General features: G+C 46.0%; 5 protein-coding genes across 5 annotated transcripts; 1 reads left to right on the forward strand and 4 right to left on the reverse strand.

Moving 5' to 3' along the window:
* Window positions 1-3,903: 3,903 nt before the first annotated feature.
* Window positions 3,904-4,863, reverse strand: LAJ45_07545 (uncharacterized protein; the record flags this gene model as incomplete). Its single annotated transcript, XM_046117102.1, has 6 exons — window positions 3,904-4,057; window positions 4,130-4,131; window positions 4,203-4,214; window positions 4,267-4,338; window positions 4,430-4,755; window positions 4,833-4,863. 6 exons carry the CDS (start codon window positions 4,861-4,863, stop codon window positions 3,904-3,906), a joined length of 597 nt encoding a protein of 198 aa, XP_045969747.1.
* A 931-nt stretch (window positions 4,864-5,794) lies between these two features.
* Window positions 5,795-6,719, reverse strand: LAJ45_07546 (uncharacterized protein; the record flags this gene model as incomplete). The annotated part of the gene is made up of 4 exons (XM_046117103.1): window positions 5,795-5,872; window positions 5,936-6,452; window positions 6,549-6,580; window positions 6,657-6,719. The coding sequence occupies 4 exons, from the start codon at window positions 6,717-6,719 to the stop codon at window positions 5,795-5,797; spliced, it is 690 nt and encodes a 229-aa protein (XP_045969748.1).
* A 2,124-nt stretch (window positions 6,720-8,843) lies between these two features.
* Window positions 8,844-9,446, forward strand: LAJ45_07547 (uncharacterized protein; the record flags this gene model as incomplete). The annotated part of the gene is made up of 1 exon (XM_046117104.1): window positions 8,844-9,446. One exon carries the CDS (start codon window positions 8,844-8,846, stop codon window positions 9,444-9,446), a length of 603 nt encoding a protein of 200 aa, XP_045969749.1.
* Window positions 9,447-12,703: 3,257 nt separating this feature from the next.
* LAJ45_07548 (uncharacterized protein) lies at window positions 12,704-14,683 on the reverse strand (the record flags this gene model as incomplete). The annotated part of the gene is made up of 1 exon (XM_046117105.1): window positions 12,704-14,683. The coding sequence occupies one exon, from the start codon at window positions 14,681-14,683 to the stop codon at window positions 12,704-12,706; it is 1,980 nt and encodes a 659-aa protein (XP_045969750.1).
* A 479-nt stretch (window positions 14,684-15,162) lies between these two features.
* Window positions 15,163-17,730, reverse strand: LAJ45_07549 (uncharacterized protein; the record flags this gene model as incomplete). Its single annotated transcript, XM_046117106.1, has 5 exons — window positions 15,163-15,184; window positions 15,243-15,538; window positions 15,590-16,245; window positions 16,310-16,947; window positions 17,024-17,730. 5 exons carry the CDS (start codon window positions 17,728-17,730, stop codon window positions 15,163-15,165), a joined length of 2,319 nt encoding a protein of 772 aa, XP_045969751.1.
* Between the last annotated feature and the right edge of the window lie 572 nt (window positions 17,731-18,302).

Below are 18,302 nucleotides of genomic sequence, written 5' to 3' on the forward strand. Positions count from 1 at the left end.
TTGATTTTTTTGCTCTGCTTTTTTTCTCTTTTTTTTTGGCGTCTGATTCTTTCTTTTGGTCATTTTCCGGGGTGCAGCGGGCGGTATCTAAAATTTGTTCGGTTTGTTTTTTGGGGTGCTTCATAGCGGATGGTTCTAGGGATATCTTCTTTTGTTTACATTTGATCTTTTTGATCTATTTGGCCATAAAAGGCTCCCCCCCCCCCTCTTTTTTTTTCTTCTCTTGGTCCTCTTCCCTATTCTTCTATTCTATCTTCTATTTACTCCATGCCTTTTGGCCTTCTACTTACATACTTTCATACATCACCCTCACTCGTTTATTCATTATTGTTTTATATGTCTCCTATATTCTTTCAAAGTGGGTGGTGGGGCGGAGTTCTTTTTTATGCTCGTCAAATTCATCTGCATGTAGGCGCGTTTCTGTTGGTTCACTTCACTTCCCTACTTTGAATCCTACGCTGGGCTGGCTAGCAAGCTATGTAGCTTTTGCTGTTCTTGGAATCAAAATAGCGGGGCTCGTGCTCTGTAGACTCGACGTCTCTTTTTTTGGAGTTTTAATTTTTTACTACATCCAAAAAATATAAATATAGCCATTTTGAGATTACGTCCGTTCTTTGCTTTTTTGTCTCACCGGATGTGGTCTCATATCTGATCTGTCCAGAAATAGCTGTAGAAGATGGTAGAGTATGTGTGTGTAACTACTCCCTGGGGTGGAATGGTAAGATTCTGCACTTGCACTTTTATGCCTTTTCCCGCGGGTTCACGGAGCACAGAATATTACGCCCCCCAGATCCCCCCTCCCTCCCCTCCCTCTCCACCACGGTAATACTGCATAGTCCCGAACAAACAGGGAGGCAGAGAAGTAGGCAGGCATTACGAGCGTCGTACTGCATGTAGGTACATGTAGGTATTCTCCAAAGGCGAGTATGTACCTTCGGATTCCGACAACTTAGTTTATCAGGTGACCCCATATACATGTTGGAGAACGTGTCGTGGGTACATATGCCTCGATAATTAAACATTGACGTCCATTAAGTCATGTGCTTCATATGCTATCACTCGACTCTGGTTGCTTGCATGCTGCACCCACGGGCTGATATTGATAATCTGCACCCACGGGCGACGCTGCTGAATGTAGTACAAAAAAGAATTAACTATTATTATTATTGCAGTACGTACATATATACGTACATGTTAGTAAGACCATTGGTGCAGATATATACACTTTGAGAGGGTGCATGGCGTGGGGTGTTGAGTAATAATTTGTGCTGTTTAAATTTGCGCCACAGTAATGAGGGCGAAGGTTACTGGCTCGTTGGCTAACTGGCTATCTAAGACATCGATGCCTGTAGCTTCAGGCCAAGGCCATCAATGTTAGAGTTCATTTGATCTCGATGGTTGATCAATTTAGGAGCTGGGGTTAATTAAAAGCCGCATTGTGTGGGGGCGCTCATGGCATATATATGTCTGGTGAGAGAACTGGATATGTACGCATTGCGAAACAAACGGTTTTACTGGCGCTAGAGCTTTGTGATCTCAGGGGGCACAGAACATTAATTACTATCATAGATATAATACAGAATCTCGTCCAGCTCGCGGCTCTCTTTTGAATCCCGCATGGCCACAAATAAAAACAGTATTCTTTTGAATGTTTAATTAGTAGGATTCCAGTTAATACTAGAATAGTGTATGATGCTCGCGGAGGACAGTTTTTTTTTAACGTGGGCTTTATAAGTACGCACCGCACCATCCGCGTTTCATGATTGCATTTCGTAGTCCTGAGATTTTAAAGTATCGATAAATCGACGATCACTTGCGTCGGGAATACATGTAGTAAATGGTAGTTATTAGCTAGCCACATCTGGTCAATATATTTACTTACACGGTGGCCAAAGGTGAGACACGATAAAGTTTGCCTAGAGGTTACCCCTGCTACGCTGGTGGGGTGCGAATCAATACAACGTTAATTAACGTCTCGTATTCCTAGGATATTTGATGCGCAAATCCTCTAATTCCACATTACAGCAATGTATTTCGGTTTGAAAGGCTAAAAACTATACTTTTTGCTGCTATTGGGATACTGACTTGGTTATTAAACGTACAGGTGCGCTCCCAGCCTTATAATTGCCTTGCTAGTATATTCTCCTCTGCTGACCTCACTCGTGTAGCCAGATTAGTCAGATCATACAAATACGAGAGAACTCTACAGATTTGCCCACCCGCAAGAAAAGAGCACAAAGGACGAACCGCGGGGGGGGGGGGGGGGAGATCTCACTCAATTCCTCGGACTGAGCATGAGTCCAGAAACTAAGTATTACGAGTTATCAAAATCATTTGGGCACTTGTTGCTACCGAATCTTGTACGCATATATATGGTAAAGCAACTTCAACGTCGCCTTTCTCGGCCACGACCACAAGACAAGAAGACAAGAGATTTGATTTCTGTCAATCCTCATGCCTCTATTATCTCAGGCTTAAATATAAGCTCAATTGAAGTGGTTTGAAAATTTGGCCATTCTAGCTAATTTGTGTAGTCGCGATGCGAGTGTCTGGATAATTTTGATAACCCACAATAAAACCTGTACTCCCATCATGAGGAAAGAGTGCAGGAGGTGGGGGAGGTGGTGGGGAGACCTAATGCAACTCAGGCCTCTCCTGGTCCCTGGGATATACCCAAAGATCAAGAGAGACGAAGAGGAGAGCCAGCGTGACTTAAGCTACTCGCTCTGCTCTCTTTCAGAAGCAGAGACAGGTGGTTTAGCCCCACTTAGTGGGAAAGCTGGGAGGGGATTGGGAGCATATAGATACATGTACCCACCTCTGTACAAAATATAGAATTCTGCTGCCTTGACTTTCTTGATTTCGTCAATTGCCTCTCGCAGTCCAGAATTCAGGAATGTACCATACCTCAGTGCGTCCCATACCCTTATGGAGGTGTCTACAATCTCCCTGTAAGGATATAGACATTTGACATAGCGAAATCGAGATATCCTCATACGAAATGTGAGTGATAGTTCATGATCTTTCGTAACCTGCAGATGAGTGAAATTATGTAGTCGGGTGGTCAGATCAGGTTCAAAAAGTATAAAAGTTATAAAAATCTAGTATTCAATGAGAATATGGGGTCTGAGAAGGTATGTGGAAAAAATAAAGACGAAGTAGGTCGAATAATATCGAGTGATAATCCATGAATAAATATAATCTAGCATTCATTGTCACATTTTCCACAATGGCCCGATATCTCCCTTAGCTGTAGAGATAATTGCGAATAATCACTCGGAGCTAGAGCTTCCCGACTTATCACTCATATTATGCTATTTCGTCAAATCAGGTAAGACCTCTCATAAGCTGATTGGTAAAAGACCGCGGCCGGACTCGGTGAGAGGGCGAATTAGTGGAGGTCATTTGATAAGTAACTTCAAGGGGAAGGCTAATTCGAGAACTCTTGGTATCAACATGAGTAATTGACTTTGGCGGATCGCTGATTATCCGTATTAATATTCCCTATTCGATCGTTAATGACGTATCGAGACAGGGAAAAATGACTGTTAATCCGAGTGATCTTCTGTGAGCCACACACTACATCGGCCCCTCACCCTTGAGATCGAGAGTGCTTAACAACCCGACACGTACACACTCACAATATCATCGCCACTAATCACTCCCGAGCACATCAACACTGCAGAGTATGTACAGAAGACGACCGGAGAAAACTTAGCGCCACACCCGGCTGGTTAGACTGGCGATCGAGAATTAGATCCATCGTTCACCATCACAAGGACAGACCCTTTATCGCATTAACAGCTAGTCACTACGCTCTGGCTGATCTGAGATATCTGCTTTCGTGGGTAAATGAAGCTTGGCAGCTCCCCACTCCCTCCCTCAACTCAGGGCATCGGTCTATCACGGGCACAGAAGAGTCTTCCATAGCACGGGGTATGTGATCCGCTTGGTTACCACACGCTTTGGGGGCAGCAAGAAACCTGAGGCAATGGCTCCATTCGGCGTCCCTTGCTGTGCTGCCTGTACACCACGCTCGTTCAATGAGCGGGGAGGGCTTTGTTTCCCGCACAATGAGAGATCCGTGAGTCTCAGTTCTCCAAACCCATGGGCTTTTCACAGTACAAACAGCTGCAAGGCCGAAAATCAATTCTTACTGAAGAGAGAAAGAAGAAAGTGAAAGAGAGTTTTTTTCCCCATACCGAAACGAACGCCTACCAACGCCGTTACCCATACCAGAGCAGCATCCCACACTCTCTACCCCACCACATTCACCGCCGCACCCTTAACAACCTCCACCTCACCCTCAATCTTCTCATTCAGCACACCCCAATCATCCTACCACCACCACACACATACACATTAGCACCCCTTCCCCAAATCCCGCACACCCCACACCCGTAAACAAGCAATTGGAAAGTAAACTCACCCTCCTCTCCTTCACCACCTTCCCCCTCTTCATACTATCCCCCCGCTTCTTATCCAGCCTCTCCATCACCGCCTCCGCCTTTTCCACCGCCTTCCCCATGCGCTCCTTCTGGCGCCGACTCGCCTCCTTCCCCCCGCGCTTCCGCTTCTTGACCCCGCTGTCACCCAGCGTCGCACGCAGCATGGCATCGCCAACCTTCTTGGCGGTCGCCTCTTTGTTGCTCAGCGCCGGGTCGTCGGAGGCGCGGGGGAGCGTCGCGAGAGACTTGTCGAGCCCGAGGGAGGGCGAGGCTTGACGGCGGGCGGCGCGGGTGCGGCCGGATGGCGCTGTTGGTGGGTGCGTGGGTGGGTTAGTGGTGCTGAGCTGGGGAGTGTGAAAAGGGCAAAGTGGAGAAGTGGGGTACCTTTTTGTTTGGGTTTGTTAATCTTGCCCATTTTGAATTCTGTGGTTGTGGTTGTGGTTGTGGTGGTTGTGAGGATTCTGGGGTGGAAATGGATGGTCGAGAAAAATATTTAAAATTCTGATAGTGATATCAGAATGCAGTTAACTACAGGCCGGGTAACTAGGTGCTTGTGGGAGAGCTAGCCTGGTAACTAAAAGGCACACAGGCAGGCGGTGTCATGGATCATCAACTGTCATTCGGTGTACACCCACCAAGTACGTATACAACCTGCTCGTAATATTTAACATTGGACGGGACCCGTCGAGATATAAAGAAAAAAAACGTATGTACTTATGAGTAACACCTTCCATTTCGTCCATATCGCTTGAAAAAAACACTACATAATATGAGTGAATACATAATAAATAAAAAAAAAGAGTAGTACAATAGTCATGAATGATGCTCCCCGCGCTCCGGATCTCCCCAACTCCACTACAAACTGCTCACCGATCCCCCATTTTGCGACCCTAGCACTGCACAAATACACACCCAACCAATCCCTTTCCACCCCCTTCCTTCCGGCCCAGAAAAACCCACAACAAAAGAAAAGAAGAAAAAACAAGGAAAAGAAACTCAAGAAAAAGGTCCACAAGATAAGCAAGTAGATCCTCTCCTCCCCCTGTGACTGTAGAAGCTGTAGTTTCAAAGAGCGAGTGAAGTTCTAACGTCCATTTATAGGCAAAGAAGCGCTAAGGATTCGCAATGAAAGGATTGGTTGGTTTTGTGTGTGTGACTGATTAAGGGTGAGTTTGAGATGCTGGGAATTTCCCTGTAATCACATCCCATCCCGCCCGTGTGTTGGTTATTGTTGATACGTGTTGTGCTGAAGTCCCAAAGAGAGAGAAAGAAGCGAGCAAGGGTATAAAGACAGAAGAAAAGAGAGGATAGGAAGTAGTTTATTTCCTACATTCCCCGCGCTCTTCCTAGTCCCGTCGGAGGAAGTATTCGTTGGTGGTGGTAGTGACGTGTTCCTCCGACAGGGCCTTCTTCTCCTGGTACAACTTCGGGGGTGTTAGCCAACCACCTTGTCTTCACGCTCCAGGGTCCAGGGTCTTGGGACGAACCTTTCTCTTCCTGAGCGCCGCGATTCTCTTCTTCTTAGTCATCGAGTTGATGTATGTCCCAATCACGAACGCGACTAGGTTGAAGAACGGCACCCAGGCGTGGGGCGGCAAGAATTTCTGCGCAAACAATAGCGCGAGCGGGCTAGTGCACCACGACACCTTCATGACGGGCATGAACCCTGCCTTGACCGTCGCGCGGATCTGGTGGGATGTGCGCGCGCCGGCGATAATCGCCATACACGCCAGGTACACGGAGTTCTGAATCGGCGAGACCAAAAGATTGCTTACCACGATCTGGGCGATCTTGGATTTGGTAGACGTGCGGCCGGCAAAGACCTTCTGGAGAAGAGTTACAAGGATATGGCCGAGAGGCGCGGAGATAAGCGCGCCGTAGAAGGCCATTTTGGGGACACGGGGGGTCAGGTAGGAGCCATTCTTACTGCGGTCGCGGGCGATCACAGAGGCCAGAACTTCCTGCAGGGCAGAGAGAGTTCCGGAGGTCAACATCTTGGTCCGCCTAGCATGTTTTGTCAGTACTCTGTTCCATCGTGAAGCGCGCGACTCGACCCAGGCGACAAAGTGGGCAGAAATAGCAAAAGATGGGGCAAGCTACATTGGATTGTCTTGGAGCTGCCTGAGATAGATCTAGAGGTGCATTAGTATCCGAGTAATCACGCAAAAAAAGAGGTCATCGCGCTCAAAAGTCAAAGCACACACGTACCTGCATATATCCAGTGCCAGCTCCCCCAAAGCCACCAGTCTTGTGCTTAGTGGAGGAGGTCATGGAGGAGATCTCCTTTCGGATGACTTCTTTAGTGATGTCTGCCATTGCTACGATATGCTAGCTGTTTATTTGAAAATTAGATAAAATTAGTTAGTGATGCGACTTTTGTTTATTACTTTTTGATACGAGGAGGAGAAGAAGGAGAAGGAGGGATGAGCGGCGACGACGGAGGATGGGGTTGGGTTGGGTTGTTGTCGTGTTCCCCCTGGTTGGGCTGGGTTTGAGGTACAGGCCATACAGGAAAGAGGTGCAACGCGTGTTTATGGATGATGCTGGGCGCGAAAAAGGGACGAGTGGGAAAAGAGAATACGACAAACCTTGTTTGGGGAAAAACAACAACGATAAACGAAGAATTGAGATGCAACAATTAAATGTTGGCCTGTAGCTCTGTAGGGCTGCTTAGGGAAATATGGAGAGAGAGATGAGGAGCGCTAGGGAAGAAAAGTAAAAGGGAAGAAGGAGAGAGGAGGTGAGAGGGCAAGCAAGTAAGAGAGGAGGAGGGAGGCCCGCAGATGGAGAGAATAGAGCGCGCGATTGAGTGTGGGGTCGTGCAGCAATAAACACTGACTGCGGTGGGTGTGGGTGGTGGTGGGTAGTAAGTGGAAAAGGTGGTTGGGTGAAGAGGAAGGGGGAGGGGGGGGAGAGGGGCTGAACTACTATTATCTCAGGGCCAATTCTCTCTCGCGCTCCTCTCACACTGTCTCTTTCTCTTTCTCGATCTTGTCCTGTTGTTGCTGAGCTCTCAATTGAACCGAGGCTGTGCGATTGAGCAGCAACCGAGTCAAATCGGATATTCAGCTGCTCGGATATCGGGGTTGTCCGCTCGTGAGAATTGAGAATTGAGTCTATTTACCACTTCCACCCCACCGCCGCGCCGCCCATACCCGCTGCCTGCCTTACTCAACACCTGTGATCCTGCAATATGACCTCCTTGAGCCTGAACTTGCTGCGAGTTGCGAGCTGCGAGACTACATGTAGTTACTCTTTTGAGGTCAGACTAGTGTCCCAATTTCCCCTCTGCATATGTGTTTTCAGCTTGCCGCCTTTGAAGTGGGTAAAGCCTGTAATCAAGTTTAAAATTAGACGCCCTTCCCTTCTTCCCTTCTTCCCTTAATCCATCTCAACGTCGGTATTTTGACCCTAGAGTTGCACTATCAAAGTGCACCACCACATAGAGTACTGAACAAGGCAGGACCTGGTGTGCGTGAAAAGGGAACCGAATCTAGGTATCCTAATGATCCTCGCCGATTCCCGTCCCGGCTTGCGCCTGGTTCCCCAATCTATCTGTTGTAGTTATCCGCGTCTTGCAAGATCTACGAATTCCCCGATCTTCATTCGAGTGTTCAGTGGTTGAATAGTTTTTTTCTAGACTCGCTTCATGCTCGATCACTACTCTAATAAGTAGGGTATGTGCTCTACAGGAACTACCCTACATGATAGAGTAGGGTACATATGTGCATCTCAAGTGTACCTACACTCCAGACCGCAGTATCTACTCTAGGCCCTCCAGAGTACAAAGATCCCACCTATTACAGAACCCATACTCCATTCGACACCTACCCACCCCATGGCGCATTTAACTACGACAGTGCGTGCGCGCAATGTCTCGTTTCATCTCCATCCCTCACCCCAGATCAGGGTGCGGCGGAGTTGTTTAGATCCGAAGACGACTTAAGCTGGCACCTCTTAGCATCTTATCTTATCTTGATTCACACTTTGGTTGGCTACTAAAAGCCCTAACCCTTGCTCGTATTCGCTGTTCCTGCACCTTAATAATGATAACTGCCCTACAACTAGCTAGCTGTCAGCTACTTACATTCCCATCCCCCCACCAACACGTTGGTGTTTTTTTTTCTTTTCTTTCCTTCCTTTCTCGTCTCCTTTCTTTTCCCGGCTCCGTGGTTTGGTGCTCTGGTATTAATACGACGGAATTATAACTTCCGCCTACTTTCCTACCAGACACTACTACTACTAGTACTACTAGCTAGTACCGTCAGATACTATTGCTACGAACACTGCTACCACCGCGGGCTCAGTGGTTTGATTGGACCTCCGTAGTAACCCACTTACATCCTCACACGACCAACTCATCATTCCTTCCTTTCAACCCCACCGGCCACAATAATGCTCTTCTTTGCATCCTTCCCCACGCCCAAGCCTCTCCAAGCCGAAATCCACCAGCTCCCCGCCCCACCGCTCTCAAAGCTCTTCACAACCACAAACAACACCCCCTCAAAACGTCTCTCCACCTCATCCTCCATCTTCTCCTCCCTCGGCTTCCAGAAGTCGCCGCCCATCTCGCAGCAGCCCCAGTACGTGCCCAGAGCGATACCAAGGCTCTCGAAATGCACGCATCAGAGCGTGACGAGATACTATACTGCAGCCAGCACAAGTACGCCTGAGGAGCTCAAGATGCAGGGTAAGGAGGAGGCGCATGAGTATTGCCAGAGATGCAGGAAGCAGCACTGGTTCCGCTGGGTCTATGTCTGCGATATGTGTTCGGCGAGGGCCTGCCATAACTGCAGGCCGAAATGGGCAGAGAGGGCATGGGGGAGCTTTGGGAGTCTGGGCACTATGATGGAGGGTGTGGAGGAGCCAAGGGTTGAGGTGAAGAGAGATGAGAGGATGGAGAGGAGTATGAGTGTGGGAGAGGAGAAGAAGTTGAAGAGGAGGTCGAAGAGGTGGAGTGGGAGTGCGTGGTTGAGGGAGTTGAAAGAGGGCACTTAGGACGACAGCGATTTACGAAACGATACAACGGGGACATGGATCGAACGAACAAGCGGATGAATGGGACACATGGGATACTACTTTTGAAATAGAGGATATGGCGTTACACTGGAAAGGGGGACTGCTGGGATTTTATTTATTTTCCTATTTTCCTTTTTTTCTTTCATGGGTGGTTTTTTTATATTTTCCATATTCTTATTCACATCGATCCTCTATTCTCCCTATATCCTATTATTCCATAGAAAGAGAAAAAAAAATATCTAGATTGTTTCCCTCAAGGTTCCTTATCATCCAAGTAATTCTGCTATTGTCCCAATCCGGCCAGGTGGTACCAAGTAGCTGCGCCAAAAAGAAAGTCGAGTGACTGTTGGTGCACGTGTGATTTTCTTATCGCACCCTTTATCCCCCGCTATCTCGACTCGGCTCGCATCCGCTCAACCTTATGTTTGGTTCCGCCAGGCGACGTTTTTCGTGTGTCAAATCCAGCGGGATTGGAAGGGGGCATGTCGTGTGAAAAACCTTGTTTGAACCTGGTTATTGATTTATTTATTGGTTGATTCATCGGGCGTTTGAGCTAGGAAGACTGTGCGTGGTCAAGATAGCTGATTCTTCTCCCTGGGCGATAAAAAGCCGTCAAGAGCCGTTTTGATGGTGGTAGTGCTTGCCATCTGAAATGCCGAGTGATGATCTGTGATTATAATCTTCCCAGTGTTATTACACATAACTCTCACTGCTACTACTGTAGTAATAATTGCTGAAGGAGATTATTGATGTATTTATTGTATATAATAGTTAGCTACAGCTTGAGTTCTACTTAAATAGGAAATCCTTGAGCAGGATTGCCCTAATCAATGGGGGATCAGAATCCGCTTAACTCCTGAGTTAATTTGTCGAGACTACATTTATCAGACGTTGATGATTACAAATGGTAGACAGTTTGAAGAGCGCTTATCTGACTAGATGTGTGGGCTATAATTGTGCTGTGCTGATATCTGTATGAAAGCTGCTACAAACTCCTGAACCAGAAGCGTTGTTGGTGCCCCGAAGCGCTAGCGCACCTGGATCGGTTAGGCACCTCCGACCTGCCTTGGCGGCTAAGTATCATTTCCAGCTAAGAACACCTATGGGCGAGTGGCCTAGCGGTTCTCCGCATGACTCGCCTGCTGGACACCGAGAGGTTGTGCCTGGTCTTCGACTGCAGAAGGTCCATGGTTCAATCCAGAGGTGGGAGTAGTAGATTTCGGTCCGACGAAATCTGCAGTACTTTTGTTCTTTTTCTTTTATGAAAGAAAAAAGAAAGAGTGAGAGCTGCACAGATCGAGTGGAATCGATAATAATAGTAATTTAGTGCGGTTTACGAGGTATTGTTATGTTTGCCTCAAGCTGCTCCAGGTTTAGATATCCATAGACCTAGCTATGTCTTTTACCAACTTTCCCCACCTGCACCACAACCAACCAATGCTATCACGGGCTTTTGTTCTTCCATTGTTCCAAGGGGGCCCTTAAACGTACCCACACCTACTTACACCCCGCCAAGTGCCCAAACACAAAACACCACAGTCAATACTTAATACATAATCTCGATCTCGGCGCTATCTAGTGCGCCAGGCAAATGAGCTCCTACGCGCCTATTACGCGCGGTTACTCCTCCGACACTGTTTGTTTCTGGGGAGTATTGGTAGGTTTATAGTGAATCTGGGAACTGACTATGGCCAAGAAAGTAAGCATATCACTTGTATTCTATGCAGAGTGAAGACTCTTCCATATTTTTGAGGCACTGTATGTAACATGTTGGCTTTTGTTTTGAGTTACTTCGAGGACGTCATTCTACTCTATTGGGAGCGAGATACCCTGATCATAGTATATCCTACTACTTCCAGCCGTCGTAGGTTTATATAAGGAGCCTATAGAGATGGATCAGCTAGAGTAGCTAGAGCTGTATATATAAATACCTGCAATCATATAGCATACCGTTATTACTATAACATCCAGCGTCGATCCGCTCGCCAAAGCCAAAACCGCTCTTAATAATACTAGTCAACACATACCTCTCTGTGGGGTTACTTCAATCCAAGGTTGGAGTATTTGCTGAGCTCCTAGACGCTGGTGGTAGTTATAGTAGAGAGATGTAGGTATTTACTTATGTACTTACCTGGCCCTTTATTCTCTCTGCTTCCTGATTGGGATTTGGGAAAAAGCCTCTTTTCGACGGACTTAACTTTGAGCTCTTGCCTGCATGTTCTTCCTCAGGATTAGGGTTGGAAAAAATATGAAATCCGGTAAGTATATTGAGCTTTTTATTTTTTTTTTTTTTTGGGGGGGGGGAAGCGGATAAAGCCTATGAATGCGTTCGCAGATATTTTTGCTCCTGATGTCATTGTTGGTGGTTTGGCGGGCCTAGCAGCCCATGTGGAGATACGGTTCTTCCCAGTGGCCTGGTCATTTCTTTTGTTTGCTCAACAGTTCTATACTGGCCGTGTCTAGTTGTCATGATACCTAGCAATAACTATTGAAGACAAAATTGTTTAGCAGTTGCACAGAGGCTTTGAGAAGTCAGTTATGCATGCTATATATAGAAGCATCTCTGGTAAGTACGAAGTTTGACTAGTTTCAAATACTGGATCATAGAGTATCGTATAAAAAATTGGCCTTCAACACACCGAGTGATAATCTATGATTATGAAACAGTATCCGGATAGAAAAAGTGTTTCGTTCTGTACCATTAGGTACAAAAGCATAATTTAAAAATAATTGAACTACTCTAATCATTTTATTGGTGGAATAGGGAGTGATAACTATGCGAGTGATATCCAATGATCTAAGAGGCCGCAGGCAATCAGTCTACGGGGCGTACCATCTAGGGGATCTAGGTAATAACGGTGCGATGCGATTAAAAAACTTCGACTAGAATCGATATAAATACGTTGTAAATATATATACGGGTTGATTGCTGTGTACATAATCGACTAAGCATCATGGGAGTGAGGCGTCTCTCTATGACAATAAGCTGAACACACCGGGTAGAACAAGGTTAGGCTAGCTTATACATATCAGTGAATGCTGCCATGTAATTTATAAGATGAATTTATCGATTAAGTTATCTGTTCTTTTCTATCTCTCCATGTAGTGAAATCACTACATGCCTCAAAAAAAGATCAGAAACATGCACCAATCCGAAGCAAATCTCTCGAGACACGTTCTCTAACGAGTTATGGAGTAAATATATTCACGTGCAACAACCACTTCCCAACCACGACTTATAGATTGGTCATTTTCATCTGTTGACAAAATGGAATAGCACCACCTATTGATGGACCTGTAAACCTCCTGTTCTCATTTCCCTCATTCTCTTCTTGTGATTCCCCTTTGGGTAAGGGAGTAGACATATATCGCCGACCCCTATAGTTTTGACGTTTTGACTGCAAAATAGTCATTTCAGCAAGGGGCCCAGATGCAGGGCGAGGTAAATGTCCCCCCAATTCGGATATTACAGAGTTCTGATCACCAACACTTGGCTCATCCTGTGATGCATTATTACCGTGGGGGTAGGGGATCTCGGGACAAATGAGTTCCTTTGGAACGTCTTCCTGGTTTCCCAAAAGCCCGGGAATTCCACGGGGAAAAAACGGTGAAGCAGAGGCCTTTAGGCGACTTTCAACCTTTGTCACGCTCTTTTCCAAACCCCCATTCTCTTTATCTTTCTCTGGATTCAACTCACTCTGGGAATCCAGTTTCTCCTCAAGGGGTGGTTCCTTACGAGGCGCCTCCTTCTTCTTGATGAGTTCCTTTAATACCTCAATATTAGACCAATAGTGTCCTTCAATCTCCATCGAAGATGCTTTGTCGAGAATCTTCCGTACCAAATCCTCACTAGCGAGTTTCGAGAAGCCTTTACTCATTCGTAGGTCCTTTAATCTGTTGATGGTGAAGGCTATAGAGTTGCTAAGGTCCTCTAAAATAACCTCGATTGCATGCTCCATGAGCGGATTTATTAGACCATTGTCCCACTTATCCGCAATTTTTGTTAGTGAGGTGTATTGCCTTAACTTCCAAAGCCTTATGAACAGTTCAAGAGCTTCCTCCCCTCTTATAAACCTGTTTTCTTCTTCTCTATCCTCGTCTTCATCCTCGTCTCTAACAGTATAACTCTTTATTCTTTCAATCAAAGGAGGAAGCACACTCGATTTGGAAATTAACGACTTTTTCCATAGGCTCGGGATATTTCGTAACAGAGAAAACCAAGACATCCCTTTATTGAACATCCATTCATCCGTCACATCGCTATCATAAACTGCCTGGAGAATGTATGGAATTACTTCAGCACATCCGTTTCCGGTACACCGAAATTGATGTGCCAGTCTATAAGTTTGAAAGTGAGCCCAATCCTCCAATTGAGTGACAAGAAAAAAGTTTGCAGCCATAGAAATCTGTAGGAATAAATCCTCAATGCCCTCAGCTGGGAGTAGTCCTTTTTTGTACAACTCGCTGCAGCGGGGTTCTTTGTCCACTTCAGGTTCTGTGATATAATCCTGGAGGTTTGCATCAATCCCAAAAATAGCTGAAGGTATCCCGCAATACACATGCATCGCTATGGACCAAAGGGAGAAATCTGTAAAGATAGCCCTTGATAATTTTGAACAGTGTGGCGTTGGATCCTTGAATCTTAAACCAGCACGAGTTTTGATTTGATAGTACTCGACTCTGATATCCAGCAAAAACCGGTGAACCTTTATTGAAAACCTCGGCCATCCATTGGTTTCCTCGCCGTCAAGATCCCCTAAACTGATTTCAAAGTCTGGTAACATCGACTCAGGTAGTGTTGATTTCATGTTTCTGGTGCTGGCTTCCATACGCTCGTCCTTATTTTTCAAACGCACATCATCACTGCCCATTGCTTTCCAAAGTAATTCCAGGGACTCTATAGTATAGCTTCTTTGTAGAAACCTTTCGACAAAAGGTCGATTTTCCTCAGGCACAGATATTATCGTCACTTCTTTGCCTCGGTCGTTTATTGCTTTGCCAATAACGTTCCCGAATTCAGTCGGCAGCTTGTTCCCAGATGCGACGTAGAAGAGTGGAGAGTGGACCCAGACACTGTCGTGGCCGTGCAGGACGAAAACCACATCACCGTCATCACAGGCCGCTTTTCGAAGCTTGACCAGGTCATTGAGAAGGTCATCTTGAAGATCATAGCGAAAAACAGATTGTGCAGGGAGGGATAGTGGGGAGACTCGCATGACGACGTTCTTTGTGTTGGTTGAACGATTCTAGTTTTGGGGAGCTGGTTTTGATGGCGACGGTCATGAGTGGGGAGCTTAGAGTTTCTATGTTCGATTGATGTTAAGCTTTATCCAAATACCGACCAACTCTCCCTCCAGCGTTTAAAGCCACGAAACATGCGAGTTGAGGAGTCATCGCCCAGGCAACCACTATCCCCAGCACCAAAATACTGGAAATAATGGGTTTATAAAGCTCTATGGTGCATATGCATACGTAAGCACACAGCTATATTCGCCATCTATTGTACCAATATGTACGTGTAATTTACATTTGATTTACATGAGAAGAAGAAGAGATGAATGCAGGTATAAGAGTCTCAATATCTAAAAGTAAAATCGATCATGCGCAGTACCAAACCCTCGGAAGCAAGACATAAAACCCAACCAGACCCCCCAATCCCAGACCCAGATTAAAAAATATACTAAAAAAGCGGTTTCTACAGCGGCGGTAACGGGTTTCTAAAGAGGAAAAATCAGTTCAACGAGCCCAAAAACTTCGAGACTCAGAGCTACATACCTGCAAATCGGACATTGCAGCCGGAACCTCATCCATCCCTCCAAACAATTCGAATGGAATACGTGTTTGCAAGGCGTGACCATGTATCCTCTCCTCCCAAGTAACCCAACACCACCGCTTCTACCTGCCTCGTTTTCACTGGAAATTGTGGGCACTTCAACTGATTGCATGCAAATAGCACAATCGAAGATTCTTGCCCCAGGTACAGTGGATGGCGATGTAGGGATCTGGGGATCTGCAGCTTCTAGGTCGTCAAGGGGGAGGATCGGGTGGTAATCGTAGGCCGGTGGGAGAAGCTAAGATTATTGTTAGTAGCGAAGATTTGGAGAGACCGATGAATTACTTACGTTTGTTGGTATCAGAAATCTAGGCCCAAACACCTCCTGGCTCACTAAAGCACAGACTTGGAACCAGACCCAACCTATGATCAGAGCTGCCGTCTTCAAATTTGGCTCTATATAAAAGATATTGTCTTTCCAGCAATAAATATATAACACTGGCAAGATCCTACAAAAGCTCATCCCAGCCACAAACTCCCAGGTGAAGGCTTTTCGACATCCGCGCATGACATTTCGGTAGACTTGTGGTAACCAGAAGCTGTTTGCCAAGATTACAGCGCTATTCATAAAGATATTTCTGAAGAAAGGCGGCCAAGATGTTGCGTGAAGGGATAGAAATATGGATCCCAAGAGAATGAAGTAGAAGCGAGAGTACAGCATCCCGAGGTCTTGTCTTCCGTCATCATCGGAATCATTGGTATCTTGGTTTGGGGGAAGAACAACAGGGGTTTGTGGTGCAGCAGTTACAGGGGCTGGAAGCCCACTAGCAGAGAGATTTATTGGGACAGGGGCTGGCGTTGTATTTGTCGCTGGAGCAGCTGGTGGGTTTGCGCGCCGTTCGGGCCGTTGGACGCGGTATATTGTCATTAGAAAGCGCATACCAAAGAGAGAAACCAGCAAAAAAGAGAAGAATGCCGCTGAAACCAACGGCAAAAAACATGAATCTGGAATAATTTATTAATCCTGCTTCGACACTTGTGTCGCCAGATTGGAAACGACCTAACATACCCACAAAGATAGAAACTGCTAAAAATGCTATAGTCAAGTAGCCATCTACCACACTCATCATAGCCATAGTCCAAAAGCTAACTCTGCTAACCGTACTTGGCGTATTACTCTCGTTCATTTGTCTGATCAATAACCAGATCTGCACAATCATTACAGACGCAGCACACAATGCGAAATTGGATGCCTTATCATAGTATTTCTCAACCTTCAATCCCTCTGATCCCTTTGTGCTAAGAACGAACCCACATGTAGGGGAATAGATGATAGAGGAAAGGATTATTGGGGGTGCAGGTGGAACAGGTGCACCAGTAGGACGACGTAGTTCCTGCTCAATCTCGTGGATGGTTTCTAGCGTCATGGGTTGTTGCGATTGCAACGGATTTGGCCCAAATGGAAAGAATGACATGAGAGGAGTTGAAAATTCTGGGGTATCTATTGGATGAAATTGAATATACACAATATATTCGCAGCGTGGATCAGAGACCTGGTCGGAGCCTGATTGCCAGGGAGAGTTGGAGTGCGATGAATCCTCTTGCTTTTGTATTGCTGTTGAGATTGACGAGAGCAGAAGAGTTTTGGAAAGATTATATGATTCGTCTGTAAGAGTAAAGTGGGGAAGCGCGAATATTCCTGAAAATCTGCTCAGTAGAATAGTTAACAAAGTGCCCCCCAATAAGAGCGAAGAAAGCCGCAAGTTTGACCAGTGTAACTAACCTCTCGGAAGAAGTTGTCAGAACCATCTCTCCAGAGTCCGTAAAATGCACGCCATATAAGGTAATTTCTTTCGAATCGCCACCCTCTTCGTTCTTAATCATCATAGTCATTCCAACTTCCTGAACTTTCCCAGGCTCCTTTTCCTCGATATTAAAAGTAATCTTCCCACTATCGGCAGTGACATTCTTTTGATACGTTATGTTCGACTGTGGTATTAGGAGTCCCGGAAGCTTCACGCGGCTCCATTCTCCGTGTAAGGTTCCTGACACGTTCCGATACAGTGGTAATGGCCCATTCAATATAGGAGCACGTTTGTTGTTTTTATTTTCCTGAGCATTATTATCCGATTTCTGTACTTCGGCTAACAGTTCCTTCTCTATTCCATTATTTGTCCCTTGGCTCCCAACATTTCTGACCGGGACCTCTGAACTGTGATCACCCCTGAAGTAATCCGCCATCACATCTTCCCTCATCTTCCGCACCTGCCCTCTGACTAGATCTGACGGGAACACCGACTCATTCTCAGTATTGATACCAGTTAAGTTTCCCGGCTTCCCAAACGTCGAGTTTCGTAGTGTTTCGAGCTCTAGTTTCTCCCTCTCGATAATGTGGTCGATCTCATGTCGCTGTGTGGGTGAGTTGCCATCGGGGGCGAGTAGGATGATGATTATGAGTATCAAGAAGACTCCAAGGCGAGATTGCTCCATAAAGTTGTAGGAGCCCAGGGGGTTTGACTGTTCGTAGATCTTAATTAAGGTCCTGGTTAGCTGTCAGGACTTCTGTAGTCTGGAATTACTTTATGGAGTTAGACAGCCGACGTCGCACAAGGCTTATTCAGCCTCAAAGCTCTACTAGTAGGTACAGCTAGGTACATGTACATGTAGGTACGAGATCGTCAATAACATTATCAACTCGCCATTACCACAATGGTTACATGTGTTTGTTACGTAGGAGTTAAAGTATGTCAGATTGATTATGAATAAACCGCTAGGCTTGTAACTTTGAAGCGAGGAACTGGTTAGAATCAGGGTCAGGTGATTTAATTCACCAAGAACTATAGAGCTCGATACCCGGCCGAGCTTTGTATTAGTTTCAATCCAATATTGTGCCTATGTCCCTCTGCCACTCTGGGTTCTATTGACTGAATTCGGGAGTTCTCAAACTGTACGCCGAGGTGTTTCTCGCTCATATTCAGCCCCAGAAAGCTCAATTTGGTTGCCTACAATTATTACGTCTAAATTTAGATTGGTACTCCACGCCGCTTAAAGCATTATCTGCT

The sequence above is a fragment of the Morchella importuna genome (assembly GCF_003444635.1).
Source record: "Morchella importuna strain M04M26 chromosome Unknown Morimp01GS024, whole genome shotgun sequence".
In the NCBI taxonomy this organism is placed as follows: Eukaryota; Fungi; Ascomycota; class Pezizomycetes; order Pezizales; family Morchellaceae; genus Morchella; species Morchella importuna.